General features: G+C 34.5%; 1 protein-coding gene across 3 annotated transcripts in view; it reads left to right on the top strand.

The window, feature by feature from the left end:
* Window positions 1-19,501, top strand: part of LOC119638975 (neuroligin-4, X-linked) — a 120,653-nt gene that overhangs the window by 75,857 nt on the left and 25,295 nt on the right. The window contains exons 10-11 of one of the 3 annotated variants that reach the window (XM_038036136.1): window positions 17,448-17,907; window positions 18,075-18,084. In XM_038036136.1, coding sequence (XP_037892064.1) covers window positions 17,448-17,869 — 422 coding nt within the window. In that variant the 3' untranslated portion in view covers window positions 17,870-17,907; window positions 18,075-18,084. Of the gene's footprint in view, window positions 1-7,609; window positions 7,962-17,447; window positions 17,908-18,074; window positions 18,085-19,501 lie in introns of those variants that run through there. The other 2 variants (XM_038036135.1, XM_038036137.1) reach the window with 2 other exon arrangements.

The raw sequence follows: 19,501 nt of genomic DNA, 5'->3' as shown, positions 1-19,501 counted from the left end.
ACGACTCGAACGATCGTAAACTGAGTAAATGCGTCAATGACTAATACAGGCTTACTTCAACGACTAGATTTGGGAAATGCACACAAATGATCAATGCGCAACTTTAAATTAAATAGGTAATATTTCGCTGTAATGATATTCGCCCTCTCATTTGTGACATGACTGTCAATTGCAAGGGCGTTGTACACAACATTTAGCATGATTTCGTAAAATTTCTCATTCTTACAAATCAAAACATCTCGATACTCTCGGCATTACACTTAACTAGGCCGACTTTTCGAGATCGTCACGTACAATGTTATATCGGAGATCTTCATTAGTTGCGCATATTTCCTTCTCATTGCTTGAAACATTGACCGTATTGTCGGTTAAATTCATTTAGACATTATGTATCTCAATTTCTGATTTTCTTTCTATTCTTTTCAACTCTTTTAACTAATTCTAGTTTATCGATACTTTAAGGATTCCATTCTTCGTTACACTCGAATTCAACGTTCCAACACGATCGATGTTCTGTAATTATATTGTGTGCTTTAATACACAGTTACCACTGCATTATATATGGTAACAATTCCTTCTTACTTAGGGCCGTCCCGATGGCACTGCAATTTGCTAAACATAATACTTAAATCGTTTGGAACCATTGACGACTGTCAAAATCTTCAACTCTCAGCTGTGCATTCTACGTTTCCACTTCTTATCAACACGAAATTCCATGTTCGCCCTCAGTTTTTGTAAAAATGTACTTATTAACTAGGTTTTGTACTGGTTAGGTTAAGTTTTGAAACTCAATATGGAGTTTGTACGATAGGTTTCGTAATATTTTATTCAATGCTTTCAAATTCATATTTGGTTGTGCGTTATCAAGATTGATCGTAGTTGCACTCCAATTGATTTCATTTGCGGCATTGCTATTAAACAATAACTTATTACCGCACCGAGTTAGTTGCGGGTTGCAACATATATCACGACCGAGAAGTACATCGGGAGTTAGCTGTTCATTGTTCACAACATATAGAACGAAACTATGGGAAAGGGTAAATACCATAAAATAAACGTATACATGGAGTTTGTCACAGTTTTGCAACGCATTCGCGACGCTGAATTGATGAGATGTTAGCGTTTTAATTTCAATTTGTTTAATATATTTACCATAGTTGATGATTTCCTTGCATTTGCCAATGGTGGATTCTTAAAAAGTTTTTTTTTGACAATTCGCTAAATTTTGTTAATGAGCTATCCAATATCTCACTTCATTACAGTCTTACCCATCTTGAAATGTGTTTATACATTATCTTTCATTCTAACAAATACGCATTTTAAAGCAATAGTTAAATCACTCCATTTTTCAAATACTTTCCGCTTTCAGCGTTTAATCGGTTTATTTCATCAAGTCCTCCATTCTTGCTTTAAGATAATAGTAATAATTTTATCGTCGCGGACGTAGCTGATAACATATAGAGGACGAGTGATCCTCCTCCCCATGTCAGCTACGCTTATGCGGCAAGCGGTCCTTCTTCCACTGCTCACGTTCAGTCCAAATTATAAAAAAACATAAGCAAAAATAGCAATTCCTTTTCCCCCTCAGGTCTTTCAACATACCTACCGTATAACAAGTTACAATTGCAAATGAGGTAGGAGTGTTTGTGTCCAGGCTGGCACCTCATTTGATAATATGAAAAGTTATCTCTTTATTGATTCGAGAGTTTTATTGGAGCATAGACCATGTCATTGGGATTTCCATAAATAAAAGTCGGTCTTAGGGAAATCAGAGGACTCAGGGCACATATGCTATCAAAAGGAGATGTATGAGCTTAGTGAGATTAGTACTTGAATATCCCTCTGTTACATGGTCTCCTTCATACGATTATTAACAAGAATCGATAGAATTGATTCAAAAGCACATTACATGAAAATGAATTGCTTGTGATAGCCCTATTATCGCTGAAAGAACGTACATTTATCCGTAATATTAATTCTGTTAATAAATGGCGCTATTGACTGGAGATAACCATTGTTTTATTTTCATAAGACTCAGTTAATGTGGATATGATTAAAAGTTTTTCAACCCGTATAGTGTTCTTTGCAAAAATATAAACTCAAGATCGGAGTCTTCAAATTCTACGAGCGCGAGACCTATATATTAATACTAAAGAAACTCTTGACAAATTTGATGAGTTCGTCAGAAGACTAAAGTAGATCAGATTGCTTTTACGAAATAATGCAATATCAGGTATATACATTATAGCTATAATTTTAAGATAGACGACGACCTTTAATAGATATATTGTAAACAAAACGGAATTATCGTTTTTACTAATGAAAAAATTGGGTAATTAACATCAAAGTTACCCAGCAGCCAAATTGTACGTAACAATTAGTTTTGTAATCATTCTTCTTCAGTTAAGTTCAATTCAAATAAAGAAACTTTATTTTATTTTTTTTAAAGCAAATAACCAAATCATTAATTTAATTCGCGCGCTTTGTATATGTGGTTAACTTTTAAATTTTAAAGTTCGCATGATTCGCACATTGAATTAATTATTTTCAATATTATCATCATAGTATTGTTAATCCTTTTATTTTAAATATGCTGGGCTCCTGCTGCTAATATTGTTTTCACCGCTGCTGATGTCATTAATATTTTCTTCTTCTTTTTTTTTTACCCATCACCCAAGTGGTACAGTCATTTAGTCAAAACGTTTGCAAATACTAGAAGAGAGCTTCAAGACCCTAGAAAGTAAGGTTCGATCAACCTCAAATTGTAGATCGATATAAGCATGTCTATCTGTCTGGTTGACCGTCTGTGTAATACCTGTTGCAAATATTCTACTGACCGCAAAAATTAAGCTAAGCTTTGAAAATAGGCCAAATGTGTTGAAGGACGCGCCTACAGTACTATGTAAAGCGAGGTCGCCTATGTTTCTCAGAAGGAGTAAAAAATTGGCTTTTTATTACTCGTAAACTCCAGCAGATAAATCTGCAAAACTTTGAAAATATATTCCACGGGTGACGAAGTAGTAAAATGGAAAAGTCCATAAGTACTTACGTTTATAGTTTGCCTTAATTATAGCCCACAGAAGTACGGTTCACAAATCCAATAGAGTATTTAAATAACTGGTCAGTTTCAAGTTCGCAAAGCACATAACCATGCCGTTCGCGCAACTGTCTAGTAGTTGTGGTACACCCTCTCGCGTTCGTGCAAATAAGGGGATCGCTTATAAACTTGCAAAGGATTTTGAAAATTACTCAAACTTTTTAAAGAACACTTACTATGCCCACACCTCGATGTAAGGAAAACTGAGAACATCATTGCTTTCCGTTCATAAAGTGCAATTTATACACCATATAAATTTTTATCGTAAAAAAGAAAAAATCGGCCGCGCCCATCCAAAATTATAGAAAACTTAGTTCTTTTACGTTTTTTTAACCTTTTTAAAGCTTGTGGGTATAAAAGATCCGGTCACGATCGAACAAAATTTTCTTTTTTTTCTTGTTATATTCCGTTATTTGCTCTTGTTAATTTTTGTTTTCAAAGTTATTTTTCATAAAATTTCAGCGTAATATTTTTTTGTGAGAGTCAACCTAATTGGGCTGTTAATTTATTTTAGTTTTTTTCTGTTAGAAGATAAATAAATACAATTCATCTTATCATTACCATTTGGGTCAAAACTGCTTCTGTCCCGGTCGTATATAAATTCATTACTCCCAATTTTTCTTTCAATTCGAGAATTCTCAAATCAGCTAAGCGCAGCAATTATTTTATGCTCTTCTTTAATGCTGTCACTTTGTTTTTAGTCGATGTATTTCGTTCAACGTTAAGAATATTGGTTCAAATGAACACAATTTCCCAATTTAATGCGAAATTTCTAAGAACAGCGGGCAAGTGACGTAGAACGTAGAAATAAGGCATGCCTTTCAATTTGTCCTTTTATTGTTTCACTTATATAGTCGTTTACTATACATCTCCTTTTATGTTTACACTTTTTATACCATTTATTTTGTTCAATAATTCAACCACACACAACAATTAAAAGAACTCATTAAGTGTAAACAACAAAGGTAGAAACTATAGTGAGCCAAGGTCCACCATTCTACGGATATTCATGTAACGACTGTTCCAAATGAGGCTGTGTATGGGCTAAAACAAGTAAGAATAACAAATTCATTAAAAAATCTTAAAAATTTCGACCTGAAGGCTGAACACGAGAAAACAACACGGACAGACGAGCTAACAAGGGGTAGATCTATCTCAAATCCTTCTGAGAAATGCACACATCCACAAAAACTTTCTCACCGATATACAGATTATGTAGGGTATAAGAAAAATAATTGATTTAATAGGATATTGATAGAAATGACAGTGTAATAGGACCATACAGTTACAGCGAATGTATTTCCCTGCGATGGCTGTCTTTTTACGCCCAAAATTCATACTATAGGGGCAAGTGACGTTTATTTTCAGCAAATTGACATTAACTGCCCTACCACACACGAAACAATGCAAAATATACATGCTTAGAAAACTCTATATTGAAGTTCGCAAGACATTGCGTTGTTGCGCCTTGTATCACTGAAAGAAGGCCTGCTAGTAGTTTGCGTGTTAGCTTTGCAACATTTTGACACCTCACTGGATGATATACCTCATCCCATGCACCTATGTTACACATAGATTTTATATATTTTTATTTACAAATAAATGAATAAAGAAACGTTTAGCTCATTATAGAAGTAGAGCAAAGTGCCTGGGAAAGAAGATTTCATTACATTTTCCATGAAAAGGCATGTGCTTTCCGTATTTTGCCCCTCATTTATGTTCTCGGGTTTAGCTATGTTATCTATTGTATAAACCTGATTGTGCACCATATACATACGGAAAATATGTAGGTGCATATATAAGAATATCTATGTGTTTTCGTTTTTGTTTAACATATTATGAAAATGTCCTGTAGATAGTTTATTTACAAAGTTGTGCAAAACAATTGTACTTAGTTTTATTTAAATACAGAATTTCATGATTACATACATCCGTCGTTGCGGATTATTAAAAGCACATATTACACGTACATATTAGTGAACACATTTTCAGAATTCATGCAAGAATATGTGCACCAAGTCCGACGTTTCCGTCTGGATGTACCCAGATTTGACAATGACGTTTACATGTCATCTATGTGGGCGAATAGCCGTACAATGGACAGTTTGGCAGAAGGATGAGTAAGTGGAAAGACAGAGACATAGGGGGTCATACCGTCAAATGGTCGAACAGATGAACACGTGAGCGATGAAACGATCAAAGGAATAGAGCAGACAATTGGGCAAACCGTAAAGTAGAATAGAGTAAATAAGCAGCTGAATGAACGTTGTAATGGATGTATATAGAAGGGTGCACACACAAACTCACTGACAGAAGAACTAAACCGACTTATGAATATGTTTAAACCAAAGCACGTCGGCCAAGAATGGGCGTAGATGCCTGTAGGTGAACGTTACTGTGAATGTTACAAACGCAATGAAAGCATTGAAGATAACCCCAACCAGATGTAGAGAACATAGAAAGAGCTACAAAGATTACAAGTATTTATGGTATTTTATTTTTCAAAATGTGAAATATGTACGCATCCAACGAAAAAGAGAACGAAACCGAAATGAATGCATAAAAATTTTCTAAAGCTGAAATATTTCAAATTCATCTAAATTATGGGAGAATCTAGTGCGCACAATAAATATCTAAACAATGCACAGTTGTTAGCGTTAAAAATTTTGAAAATTATGGATATAAATATGATGACAAATTTTCCTTTGTTGCATGTCCCTGCATCAATTAATATTCTACCAGAAATTATTATACAATATGCAGTACCTAACGTACATAATAGGAAAACAGATCGAAATTTAATAAACGTATATGGAGAATATTTGACTTTCACTACATTTCTTCATTGCTTCTGTTTCCTTTTTTATTTTGCTGCATTTTGCTTACTGATTATAATCTTTCTACACCTAGAAAATAGAAATCAATATTTTAATGGCTAATAATTACGCTACGCTCAATAACAAAAATGCGACATTTAGTTTTCATTTTTTTTTTTTTTTTTTTTGTTTAAACTCTTATTGAATTTTTCTATTTTCGTTAATTTTGTTTTTTAATTATACTACTTTTCAATTTTTTTCGTAAAGTGTATCATACGCATGCATCCAATTAAGCCGGAAGTTTGTTAGAATGCATTGGTCAACGGAAATAACAATATCGCAATAGCGTTGTGTGTTAAGCTCCTAATACTATTGTTGTTGCGTAAATTTTGCACCATGTCGAGCTAAATAAAACTAACAGCTAGCTGTCGTATTAGAAAACATTGAGGTTTACACCCAGAAATCCAAACTTATACATCCAGCGCTAAGCACCCAGCCGCAAAAACGAACATTAACATTGAGTTAACGATGTGTGGAGAGTTAAATTGCAACTAATTGGCCCCTAAATACATATAAGCATATGTACGTGGACAGGAACAACCGCGTCTGTATGATGATACCTGTGTAGTATTATTTCCGTTTACTGTTGTGCGTATAATGAAACGCATTGATTTACATGAGAAACCAATAATCAGTTAACAATAAATCAAATGACTTAAATTGAAAATTGTTAATTATAAAATTTTTTAATCGAGGTCATTCACAGAACATCATGAAATGGAAAATGGCAAGCGTTTTTCTCATTCTCCCCGCCTCTAATTGAATATTTACAGCACGTTAAAATATAAACAATTAACAATTTATGTATGTATGCGTCGCATGAATAGCATTTCGTAAAATTCTCACGCATACATTATAAACGGCTACGTTATTTACACAATTGGGATAATTCTTTTTCCTTCCAAAATTTCGATAAGATTCTACTCTACTTTTGAGTATGATCTTTCCTTATATATCAAACCATCTAGTACGTGCTATTAACATCAAACTTACATCCTTGCTACTTCTTGTGATGCTGAAAGATTAATATCTTTTCTTTTGCTGATACCGTAGCTTGCGTACCGCTTCTATCTCTTATTGTTTAATCTAATCGCAAATGATTCGTCCGACTACGCCTAGGGAATTATATAATCTGAATCTGCGTCCGACAGTTTAAGTTAAATATACTATGCTCTTCTTCAAACGCATTACACGCCTCGTCTGCAATGTGAGCCTTACAGACCACGTTTTTTCTTTCGCTCGTGCTTTTTTAAAGTTTTCTTTTTATGGCTATTGAAAATTAAGGTTGTTAATCTGTACAATTTTTAAAAAGTCTCCATAAAATCTTTTACAACTACAGTTTTTTAGGTCAAGAAAGATCATTTTTACATTAGTACAGTGCATATGTAACTTTTTTGCTGAACGTTAATTTTTGGTCCTTTACTCTGCCGTTGACTTTAAGATCCCTTAATGACTCCTTAAATGGGTTTAAGAAAAAATTTCTATCATTTTTAAATACCTGAATTCATCTGAAAAGAACTGTTGATGGTTACAATAGTTAATGACAGAGTAAGGTGATTATTTAAATAATCTTTAGTTTTTTCTACCTACATAATATTTACCAATGTAAGTAATGATGTATTGTGGTTGCTTGCAGGTGTTTTGATCATTTTTCCAGTTCTTTCAACGTGTGGATGAGCGCTGTCGTGCATAAGGATGACTTTGCATCCGATTACCCCTATTGCTGCTCTTTCCTGCAACGTTACGTCGTTCAGTTTTTTCAATTGACGTCGGTAGGCACTTTCAGTAACAGTTTCATTCCGGTTCAGCAGGTCGTAATACGCAACTCCTTGCTGATGCCATACGTACCACCACCATATATACAGCAAAACTTTATGGCCATGATTATTCCGCTTTGGTGTCGACATGGACGTCTGGACAAGCTTGTCGTAGCGTTTAGGATTGTCGCAGTAGACCCAGTTTTCATCGCCAGTTACAATACACTACAGAGAACTCTTCTTTTTTTGCCTGGCAACCAATGCAACCGATTCAATATTAATTTGTCTGACGCATTTTTAGTTTAGTTGAACTTATTAATTAATAATAACAATTATTAATAACAATTCAATTGTACAGTAATAATCATTATCATAATTAATAATTGACGTGCCACTAAGACTATAGAGTCCCTTTCGGCACAGCCATGAACTGCAGTAAAGGTAAAGATATAGGTACCATAACAATGCCGCACAATGTTTACACCATATAAGTGGAAAAACCAAGATACAGATGTGATATGTACATTACAAAAAGCGTTTAGCTTTAAATCTATTCGAGCTAACAAAAAAATTATTCCATAACTTTGCAGTGTTAACAAGTAATAGCGTTGATGACTTTGAGTACTTATAGCCACGCAAATATCCGGATAATATGTCGCAAGGTCTGAACCTTATATCTGCAGCAAAAGCCCCTTGTTGAAAATACATCTGACACGCTCCTTTACGAAAACTTGCAATTTTTTGTTCAAACATAATCTAATTTATCATACACGGTATGAGTGATACAATAAGCATTTAACTAACCTTAATTTGTAGAAGAGTTAATCTTAATTTGGAACATAAGATGGGGGTGGCTGCAGTTTTCTCAAAACATTTAGGACACGCGCAGTCGTGAAATTAACGCATCTTAGAGAGAGTTGAAATTAAAGCTCAATATCTTCATCATTTGAATACATGATAAGAAATGAAAATCATAGCCAGCGGATGACACTACGATGCCTTTAAGTTTGCCTGAATTTAACTTTAAAATGTTAAAATAGGACCAGAGAAAGAACTAAATTTTAAGTTATTCGCTCAACGTGGTCCTCCACTACTCCACTTTACTGCGAGAGGTAAATTCATGTGTCGTTAACATGTAAGTGGACGTTATAATTATACCAACATATGACTAAATCATATTAAAAGTACTAAATAAGACAGGCCCCAAAATGAGGCATTGCGGGAAACCAGACGTAGTCATTCTTAATTCTGACGAAGAACCAGCAATAACCATGCGTTAAGATGGATTTTCCAAATAGAACTTAATCAAATCAATCGGAGCCGCGCTGAAGCCAAAGTGTAACTTAAGCTTATGCAATAATCAGTTATGGTCAACAGTATCAAACACCTTACAAAAATCGATAGTAAGAAAAATAGTCAAGTCTTCCCTACCATGCTTCTTACGATCCTCCTCCTAAATTTTAAACGCTGCCGTATTGCCACTATGTCCAGGCTTATAAACCGATTGATTAGCACAAAATGAATTGTTAGTGTTCAAATGTAAGACAATCGAATCAGTTGTGGTGCGTTAAAAGACATTTTATAGCGCAGGAAGAATGTTAATCAGTCGTGAGGAAGAACACAGGATGCCTCTTTCGTAACGAGAGTTACCATCGCCATTTTCCAGCTGTCGGGAAATAACCAAGTTATTATTATGTGATTAAATACATAAGTCGTAGGTGTAATAATACTTATGACAACCAGCTTCATAAACTTGCGGCTAATATTATCGTGATCAACAGCGTTTGGTTTAAACGTGTGCACGGCCCAACAACGGTGATCATTCGATTCTTCAGGGTTAACTTCACACATTCTCTTCTTAACGGCAATTTCCTGGTCATTTTTCTAAAACATCTTAGGAAAACGATTGAAATCTGGCTTCTTATTGTAGCAAGGTCATAATCCTATCCATCGTAATCCTGTCCAGAAACCGCATTAGAGCAACTTTTCCAAATTTTATATTCTCCACTGAAAAGCCTGACAGCTCTTTTAATACCGCTGGAAAACGAACAAGGTTTAGAAGTGCGAACTTCGCAGGTCTTGATTAACACATAGTCGTTAAATAACAACTATAGACAGCACACTAAGCAACACAACTTATCATTAACAATTGCAACGTTCAAAACATTGCTCCAGCAAATTTGGGAGAAGGCGAACATTAACCGAAGGATACTCATTTACGGTTATCATAATTGAAAACACGCCAAGATTAGATATCCCACCAAGAGGGAATTAGTCATAATGCATGACTAAGGAACTATCACACACATCAGGTCTAAAAGAGACGGCTTAGAACACGGGGCATAACATGTGGGCCAAGATTTTACTAAATTCAACCAGTTGATATCGATTCACGCAACTTATTGGCAGGTTAGTTAAATGCAAATAAATATTAAAGTCATGACAGCATATGTTTTCGCAGGAGATAGTTTTAGTCCACTTCTTCGTTTATCCCTTTCTTTTGTCCTATTTTCAAACGATTTCTTCGCACAAGAAGTTAAAAATTATATGACAGAGTCGAGTACTACTTTTAAAGTGTTGCTAATTCTTGATACTATACTCGTTCATATTTTTGTAGAGCATCCTAATATACAAATAACGGTTTTCTCACACAATACGACCAGGTTTATACAACCATTGGACCAGACCTTATGTCAACTTTTAGGAAACACTATGTTAAATTGGCAATTGATTAATTCCATCCAATTCGCGGTGCAAAGCGGTCTTCCACGTCCATTGCACTCGAGAGAAGATTTTCACAATTTCAACGAAAGTGACATTGCCGAAATGACTAAGAAAGAAACCGTAAATGATAGTGACTATTAGCTTAATAGGCAACGAAGACATATATATAATAAAACCTCCTTATTCGCACTTCCTTTATTCGCGGATTAAAAAAATGCGACCCAATTCCCACATTCGCGGCTTTAAATTTCTTTATTCGCCGATTTTTTGTGACTGGTTCCGAAATTGTTTTGTTTCTGAAGTTGAAACTTATTTTAAAAAAAACAGAATGTAGACTTTGAAGCACTTCTAGTTTTTGGACAATGCACCAGGTCATCCTCGCGAACTTAAAACTATGCATCCAAACATAAAAGTGACATTTTTACCTCCCAACACGACTGTGCCCTGCTCTGACTGGGGAAAACAACGAAGAATCTGTGCAAGTTCAAACTTTGACTGCAAACATAGCCGAAATCGCGAATGGAAGGGGATAAGATGGGTTCGAATGGATAGAATCAAGTGACATTCAGAAATTGCTTGAATCGCAAGATGAAGATTTGACTGAAACCAACTCGGAGGAAATATTAAATTCACCGCCCATTGAAGAAGAGTGTTCAACTAGCACTGGAAACGTGCCATTTATTTTGAAAATAGGTTAAAGAATGGCAAATGAGCTTGGCGATTTCTTTATGAACACTGATCCGTCTATGGAACGAAGTCTTATTTTTAAGAGGCAACTTGCTAATATGACTGCTGCGTATCAGTCTGAATTGAAGGAGCTTTTAAAAACTGCCAAGCAAGAGAAAATTACAAAATTCTTCACACCATTGCCTAACCCTTAAGATAATTAGTCGAAATGTTCAAAAGCTTCAGTTAAATTGATTTTTTTATATATTCGGTTTTGTTTTATTTTGTCGCCTAGGAACGTATGCCCTGTAAGCCTATATAAATTACCATTCCGTATTCACGGTTTATTTTTTTATTTTGTCGCCTAGGAACGTATCGCGGCATTTATGTGGAACTTCTACCCCACGAATAAGGAGCTTTATACATATATATATATATGTAGAAATCCAGCTTTGCAATTGGAAAAGCATTTCCTTAAATAAGGTAACAGTACCCTAAAAGGCTTAAAATATTAAAAAGAGCTTCGATCGTATACCTATAGCTATGGCGAAGTTTACAGGTAGCCGATCAATCGCCCGAGCATACCACCGACTACATACTAGCAAAAACTAAGTCAACTCTAGTCAACTTCAAGTAACAAAAGCGATTGCGAACCATTTCATCGCAAGAATGTGCGCGATGTGGACTACGACTATTTATTTACGCATACAGTTATCAAAGTCATGGTTTCGAAATTAAGCGTAAATAAAACACACTTCTGATTGAGACTTCGATCAATTCTTTTCGGCATATCATCCTCCACAGGACGTCTTACATGGCTAAATCCTGTTGAGGTAAATTTTGATGGTTGGCTGCACATAGCTCGGCGATAACTTGACAAACGTTCGCGTTCAAAACATCAAAAGTTTGAGGACTATTCGTATAAGCTCAATCTTTTGCACAACCCTGCAAAAGAAAATTCAGCGGTAAAAATAATTTACATCGCTAAACTACATGCCTAAAAAATTTGTGGCGGAAAAAAGCTAAAACGGGGCATGTTGCATGGCTGGTCGCATCATCCACTGCAAACCACGTATGTCCAAAATCTATACCTTCAACCCAAACTTCAAATGCCACGCCATGGCGTGACTTTTTGAAAATGCAACGGTTTTTCGACAATTACTTGCTGTTTTTACAGCTCCAGATGCGACAATTTTGCTTGTTCACATATCCGGCAAACAAAAGCTGAGTGCAATCAGATGCAAATTCAAATGAAAAATACACGACGATCTGCCGTAAGATAGACCCAAATGCTATGCGCGCGGCATAACTACTAATTTTGGATATTTTTCGACTCTTTTACTAACAGCACAAATATTTTTGGTCGAGCGCGTTTCGATAATATGTCTAGCTTTACAAATCTGGTGCAGGTCCAACTCTCTCAAATTTCTTCACAGTTTTGCCTACAATGCGACTTTAACATCGAAGATGATCTACTCACAATGCAGAAAACGTACCTGCTACAGAATGAGCATTTTTGTATAAAGTTTTTACTAGCTGGGGATATTAAACGATCCATATTGTATAATAACAAACATTAAAGGAAACATGTGATGCTCTGGATGGCACGACCCACGAGATAGATAACCCTATAAATTTTGAAAATTCATCTCCATATTCAAAATGAAAAGTTAAAATTTTTTAAAACGATTCATTGTACTATTTAATTACATATTTTGTTTGGAAAATATTTTCTTGCCATTTCGCAAAGCTTTGAAAAAACAGATTGTTGTGTCTGTTAAAAAATTTCCAAGCATTTTGTTTTGGTGTTTTTCCTGCTGCCCCTATTTATCACACATAAAAAGGGTTTACCTGTATTAGGAAAAAATTGTGTATGGATTTAGTGAACCTTTTGGTTATCCGCGTAGTGGAAGATTAAGGTATCAGATAGATCTTTTATATGTTCGCTCACTTCACAATCTTTTGAAAATTCAAAGAATACGTATTTCAGTCATCAACACAATCAATATGAATACTTCTTGCCTAAAATTTAATTGGAATGGATTTCATCACAATATTTTCCAATTCTTACAAAAAATATTCTGTGAAAATTTATACATGTAAAAACAATTCGCTTTAAGCCGGTGGTCCTCTTTCTCTTGAAGTATACTGTTGTAGCATAATATAAACTAACTAAAATTGAAACGGATTTTTTACTTGTAGATCACATTATAAAAATTGTCACTGTTAAGTGAAGATAGTCAAGAAAGATAGACCACATTTTTCTAGGTTTGTCTCTTTACTAAAAGTACCTATGCTAAGTTATGACCCAACGCAAAGTAAAAAAAAAATTAAATAAGTATTAAAATATTAAACTCAAACAGCAGTAACAAGCGTACTCGTTTAGAACTAAGTCTTTAGAATTGACCCAAAAATCAAAAAACAAAATTGTTCGCGCGTTCAATATTTGTACTATGTAACTACATATATTCGAGAGGCTATATATTAGGGAATATAATAATGAAATTAGGTTTTTCTGCTAGACTTCAGCGTCCTTTAAAGTATACCAAAAGTCTGGAGTTCTATAAAAGTGTTTATAACTAAACTTTTTTAAAAAGTAGTACCATTGCAGCCAATTAATACTACTATTTTCTTATGTTAGCGCGTTTTCGCCTCCACTAGATCCATTTTTAAAGCTCAAAAGCTTTGCAAGGACCAGCAATGCTTCCTTAGAGCGAAATCATTTTAAAACATTTCAATTTCTGAATTTAAACGAGAAGATCTTTAATTCAACATTACCCGTCGTAATCCAAAACTCGCATTTTCTTATAATGAACCGGTATGTAATATCCTTCGCCCTTTGAGGCTATTAAGATTGATTCATGTTTTGTTACCATGTAATTGATGATATGTTTCCCAATGCTGTTGGCACTGACCTGACTTTACGGCCAACATACGCACAGCGAACCAAGTCTCTATACATAAATTCTCGTAAAGCGCATAAAAAAGATTTGCACAAAACAAATCGCGCAAACAAAGCACAAATAAAAGTCATATAAAAAGCCGCACAAACACAACTTCTACTTAAATACTTTCCTATTAAATAATGATATAGAGAGGTGTTAAATATGTAGGAGAGTTCAATTACTTATCATCTATTAATTTGCTGCTGTCATTATTAGTATTATTATTGAAATAGATATTATTAATTTATACATAAGCAACAAGATAAGTAACTTCAAGTCTTTTTGTATATCGTAAATGGCCGACTTGAATTATCCTAATAAATAACTAACTAAATAATATTTATGTAACTTTTCGCAAATTATGTATACATATATATATGTATACGTTACGGTAAAGAGTAACAATACGTTTCTTTTGCATTTTTTATGACATAAAATATTATAATGCTTTCGTCTATGTTCGTATTCTCTATTTTTGGATAGTTTTTCTCTCTCATCTTTTTTTTTTACTTTTCCAATATTGTCGAATTATCAATTATCTTACCGCAGGCGCGAATAAAGACAGCTCACCTTTTAGCAAAAACGTCATATCCAAACAAGGCCAACTATTTAATACCCTACACCGCTACGCCTAATACAGTTATTCGCTCATTATTATAACAATACACCAAACCTTACACATCATGTTTATGCAAACGCATACTTTTCATAAAAGCCCACGTTTTAAAGAAATCCTTTTAAGTGGTGCTATCCAAAAGGAAACTTACTTGTTTCAAATTCAGTAAGATTTATTTCTACGTTCACTTACTACTATCAACTAATTTTTACCATGAAATATTAACTATTATACTGTTTCATTATATAAAGATTTAGTTTTCGTAGAAACTGTTACATAAGAGGGGATGTAAAAAATTGCCTCAGCCGGTCCAAAGTTTTCACACCAATTTAGAACGCCGAAATACTATTACTTAGCCACTTTTGTTAAGAAATTAAAAAAATTTTTCTTTATATGGAGAATGGTCAAAGAAGTGGCACGATCCTAACCATTTCCAATAGCGGTCGTCTCTCTGTCAAAGCAAGGCATTGCATCGAATTTCGTCAAAGTATTTAAACAATGACGACATATAGCTTGAACACAAATTTACATGGACAGACGCCAAGCAGACAGAAGGACAGACAGGCTTAGATCACTTCAAATTATGATTCTGAATCGATCGCTATAATTAAAGGTGGGTCTATCTTAAGCCCTTCTACATGTTACATACGTCCGCACTAACTTAATGTGGCCTATGCCACAACTGGTGTAGGGTATAAAAATTAATGCATAATAGTACTTTGATATAAAAATTAACTATGCTGAATTTTAAATACGTACCACAATTTTTTAACTTCTCGGGCACAACCACTCTTAGGAAAAGCAACCCTTTATTTGCAAAGAGCTTTAGGTTTTAATATACAGTTCCATAATAGCAGCTATAATTTTTGTGTTCTATTCACATGTCTGCATGACAAAAACTTTTATTTTGAAAATGGAGAAAATCAGCTGCGCCCATATATATTACAGAGCATGAAAATTTTGTTCTTTTACTACTTTTGTCTTTTTTAATTTTCTTAGTTGTCTTCATTTCGTCTTCAATTGTTAGGCGCAACACTATTTTATGATAAGAAAAATTCTTTGCAATATGCTCATTAAATAGTTGCAAACTTACAAGTTTCTTAAATTCTTCAAATTTGATAGATGTTCACGTTACTCTAGCTTATTCAAAACAAAGGCCGATGGTTCGACTAAGCGCGGAGACCTGCAACTGCACTAAGCAGCTTAGTGAACTGAAACACGACTCAAAGTTTTTCTTCTATTCCAGTTTTTTCCAGAAAAATTATAGACAATGACCATAACGTATTTAAGACCAGTAATTTGATATCATTCGAATAATATTTTTCGGATACGCTATTTCTAAATAATTGAGTCGGAAGAGATTTAAACTACGTAAAACAACCAAGAGTTAGCACAGAGTCTACTTTAACCAGTTCGTACTGACTGAATTTCGGTAAATGACCTGCTCATCAGAAATTCTTTTATAGTTGCAAACATATCGAAACACTCACATCAAATAATTTAAATATCAGCCCGATGTATGCCACACACAAGCAAGGAAATGCCGAGCAAAACCAGACTGAACATTTATTTCCATCAACAAGCAATATTTAATCAAAAGGCGAAATTCTTTGTTATAAATTCTTGAAGTTCGGAGTATAAAATACTTTACATATTTGTGCACATATTTAATTTTAAGCCACTCCGGAATACAAGATAAATATTTTAGCATTTAAGCGATATACTTGTTCGCATGCTCACAAACATCGACGCACATTTATAAGCATATATGTATATAAAATTAATGATGCAATAATAGAAAATGATATTTCGCAAATTGATTAGTTTGTCACCATTAGCCTCTCTTGACACAGTAAACAGACCATAAAATTTGTTCGAAAATGCTTCAGAAACATGAAAATTAAATTCAAACGTCAAAGCCAACCCATATAGTGTGCGTGCACATAACCATTTTAGATATTCTTGAAGAATAAAGGCGCATAGTGGCACTATGCTGTACTCTTAATAAAATTTTCGACAGCATGGAATGACGTGTGTTGCCGACATGTTTATATATACATATATAAATGAATATATATACGTGGTCTATATGTGCATGGTTATAACAAACGAGCAAATATATGGGCGCAGTCTAGGTATTATATGCACACATCAGTTTGTACATATTAAGTTTACAAAAATTGACTTACTAAACCATCTATGCGTATGTACAAGTGTACCATACATGTCCATATAAAAGATCCAGTATAATGACCTAGTTCTACGAACGCTTGTACAGGCTATTCGCTCAGAGTTTCGTTGCATAATGAACCGCACTTTTAACCTATAGTATATATACACTAACTCAGCTGCACATAGATACACTGGCAAGATATAACATTTGTTTTGCAATTTTCAATGCTCCCGTTCATTGCACTGGTGTCGTGTCACTTTGTGGCGGTAGTATTCTCCATCGTCATAGTGTCGTCATTATTTCTGCTCACTATCAACATTATTATCCGCACAGATTCTACTTAATAAAGAATATAGGCAACACACGATTTGAAGCACGTTTAAACGACAAGAGGCCGGTACGTATCCAACTTTTGGAGAACACTTATCGTTGTACTTAATGTTGTGTACCACATACACGTCTTAAAGCACATATCGATTTCGCGGATAAGGACTAAGAGTAAATAATATGTCTGTTTAAAATTTATCATTATTTTAAACGCAAAAAAAACTATGAGAGTTGATAAACGAGTATCTTATATTATCTCTTTGTAGAATCGCAACATTTTCAGCATCAAATACAAAATAAAAGTCAACCCAATGGTGGTGTTTTAACTGGTTTGGGTACAGTATCTCATCATATAAGAGCGCCACGACCACCGGTTAGAAATGCTTCCTCCACATCAACGGGTTGTGGTTCGGGCGGTGGCGGTGGAGGCATTAATAGTGGCGTTAGCAATTTAATTGATCAAACGCCTTCAAATGGCAGCAGTAGCAGTGGTGTCAGCAGCACACCATCTTCGAAAGGTCACTCGCATCAGCATCTCGGCCATATGCATACACATGCTGGCAATAGTATGGACAGCATTGGTTTAACAACATCGGCGACAGCAGCAACATCATCTGCGACGACCGGTGGCATACATCTTCTGCAACAACAGGTGCCTCAAGCGGCCATTGATGAAATGCGCGTCTGATAGGTATCGGTGTTCGAACTAGATTTATAGTCGCCCAGGTGAGTACAAGAAAAAGCTGCTAGCGTTATAAAAAAATTTATATTCCCAAAAAAATGTTATTTCTTCGAATACGAAAAATTTTCGGCGAAGAGTTATTATACTAATTTTCCAAAAAGTATTTTCTTCAATAGCCGCAGGAGTGACTTAATATACATACTTTGTACAGATTTTTTGAAGAAATACTTTCAAATCAAAATGCAAAAATATCCATGAACAAAACTATAAAAATACTTCTAAAAAGAATTACCGATGATAATATTTGAACACTTTTTTTTTTAACCCTTAGATGTATGTTCTTGCCAATTGTCTACATTCCAGTTCCACGTAATTTTAGACTTAATTTAATAAAAAAAGGTTAATAAAAAAAATTTAGAATGAAATAAAATTGGCTACAATATGCATTTAACGGTTAAAAAAAAAAAACTGTGCAAATGTAACTACATAAACACACATGAGGTTTTAAACATACGATGTAGATCAATATCGCTATGCGTTTAAGCATTAAACATTCGGCAGGGTATGTAAGAATTTTTTTGATAAAAGGTCTTTAAAAGTCTTCAAATGATGTGCACACAATTCTGGGATATCTTTCTATCAAACATTTTTTTTTTAAATTTCAAAAGTTAATTAAAAACAAAATAGTCATACAAATATACTCCCGCGGAGCTGTTGAACGCGCCTAGCAAAGATGAAATTATACAAGGCCGAGTTAAATCTTTCATAATACCACTAGGACCGCCAACAATAATTAGTCAGAAAAAACTGCCTTGGAAAAGAGAACTGGTCATCAAGTCACAGGGGTAGCATTGCACCCAAAGTTTCGTCCAAACGGATCTAAAACCAAATTGGCTGGCTAAGATATGCGCGGCCGCCCTATTAGGACAACGACCTTTTCACCTCGCCAAGTCTTCATTTACCCAATCATCTGCTCGGCATTTTCACTTTTTTGACAATACAACAACGTACATTTCTCGGAGGAGTTTTCGTAAGGCTGGGTTGCTTCGTCCAACCAATTGTTCCATGCTATTGGAAAGGTCAAGATATCTTGAAATCCGATATATAGAGTAGATTGCTGCTTTAGAAAAACATATTCTGTATCAATTTTTTTTTTTTTTTGTATTCAAATGATTTTTTAAATTAAAATGGTTTCTCTTATTATTAATTAAAATAATAAGAAGCAAGCGTCGTCCCGTATAGGTGCACATAAATAAGTACATATGAAAAGTAATTTATTTTTTAATTCACATACATCCAATTAAAAATTAAAACTTCTACATAAAAAAAGAAAACAAACACCTCTACACAAAAAAAGAACTAAAACTGAGAATTAGATGCTTTTTCCCAATAAAAACTTGAAGAACACTTTAAAAACTCATAAATTGCAAGCATTTGCAGACTTAACCTGAGCCAAGCATACATGCGAGAGCAAATTGGTAAATGCACACATCAACCTACAGCAACACCAGCAGACAGACAGACATGCTTATAATAAAATGGAAATGTATGCATACATCCATTCAAACCTGGTCGCAAATGTTGTTAACAATTTATGGCAAGTAAAGGCCAAGGTAGATAGACTTAGATATCACCACG

Source organism: Glossina fuscipes, unplaced genomic scaffold (assembly GCF_014805625.2).
Source record: "Glossina fuscipes isolate IAEA_lab_2018 unplaced genomic scaffold, Yale_Gfus_2 111, whole genome shotgun sequence".
In the NCBI taxonomy this organism is placed as follows: Eukaryota; Metazoa; Arthropoda; class Insecta; order Diptera; family Glossinidae; genus Glossina; species Glossina fuscipes.
This window is presented reverse-complemented; position numbering and strand designations above follow the sequence as displayed.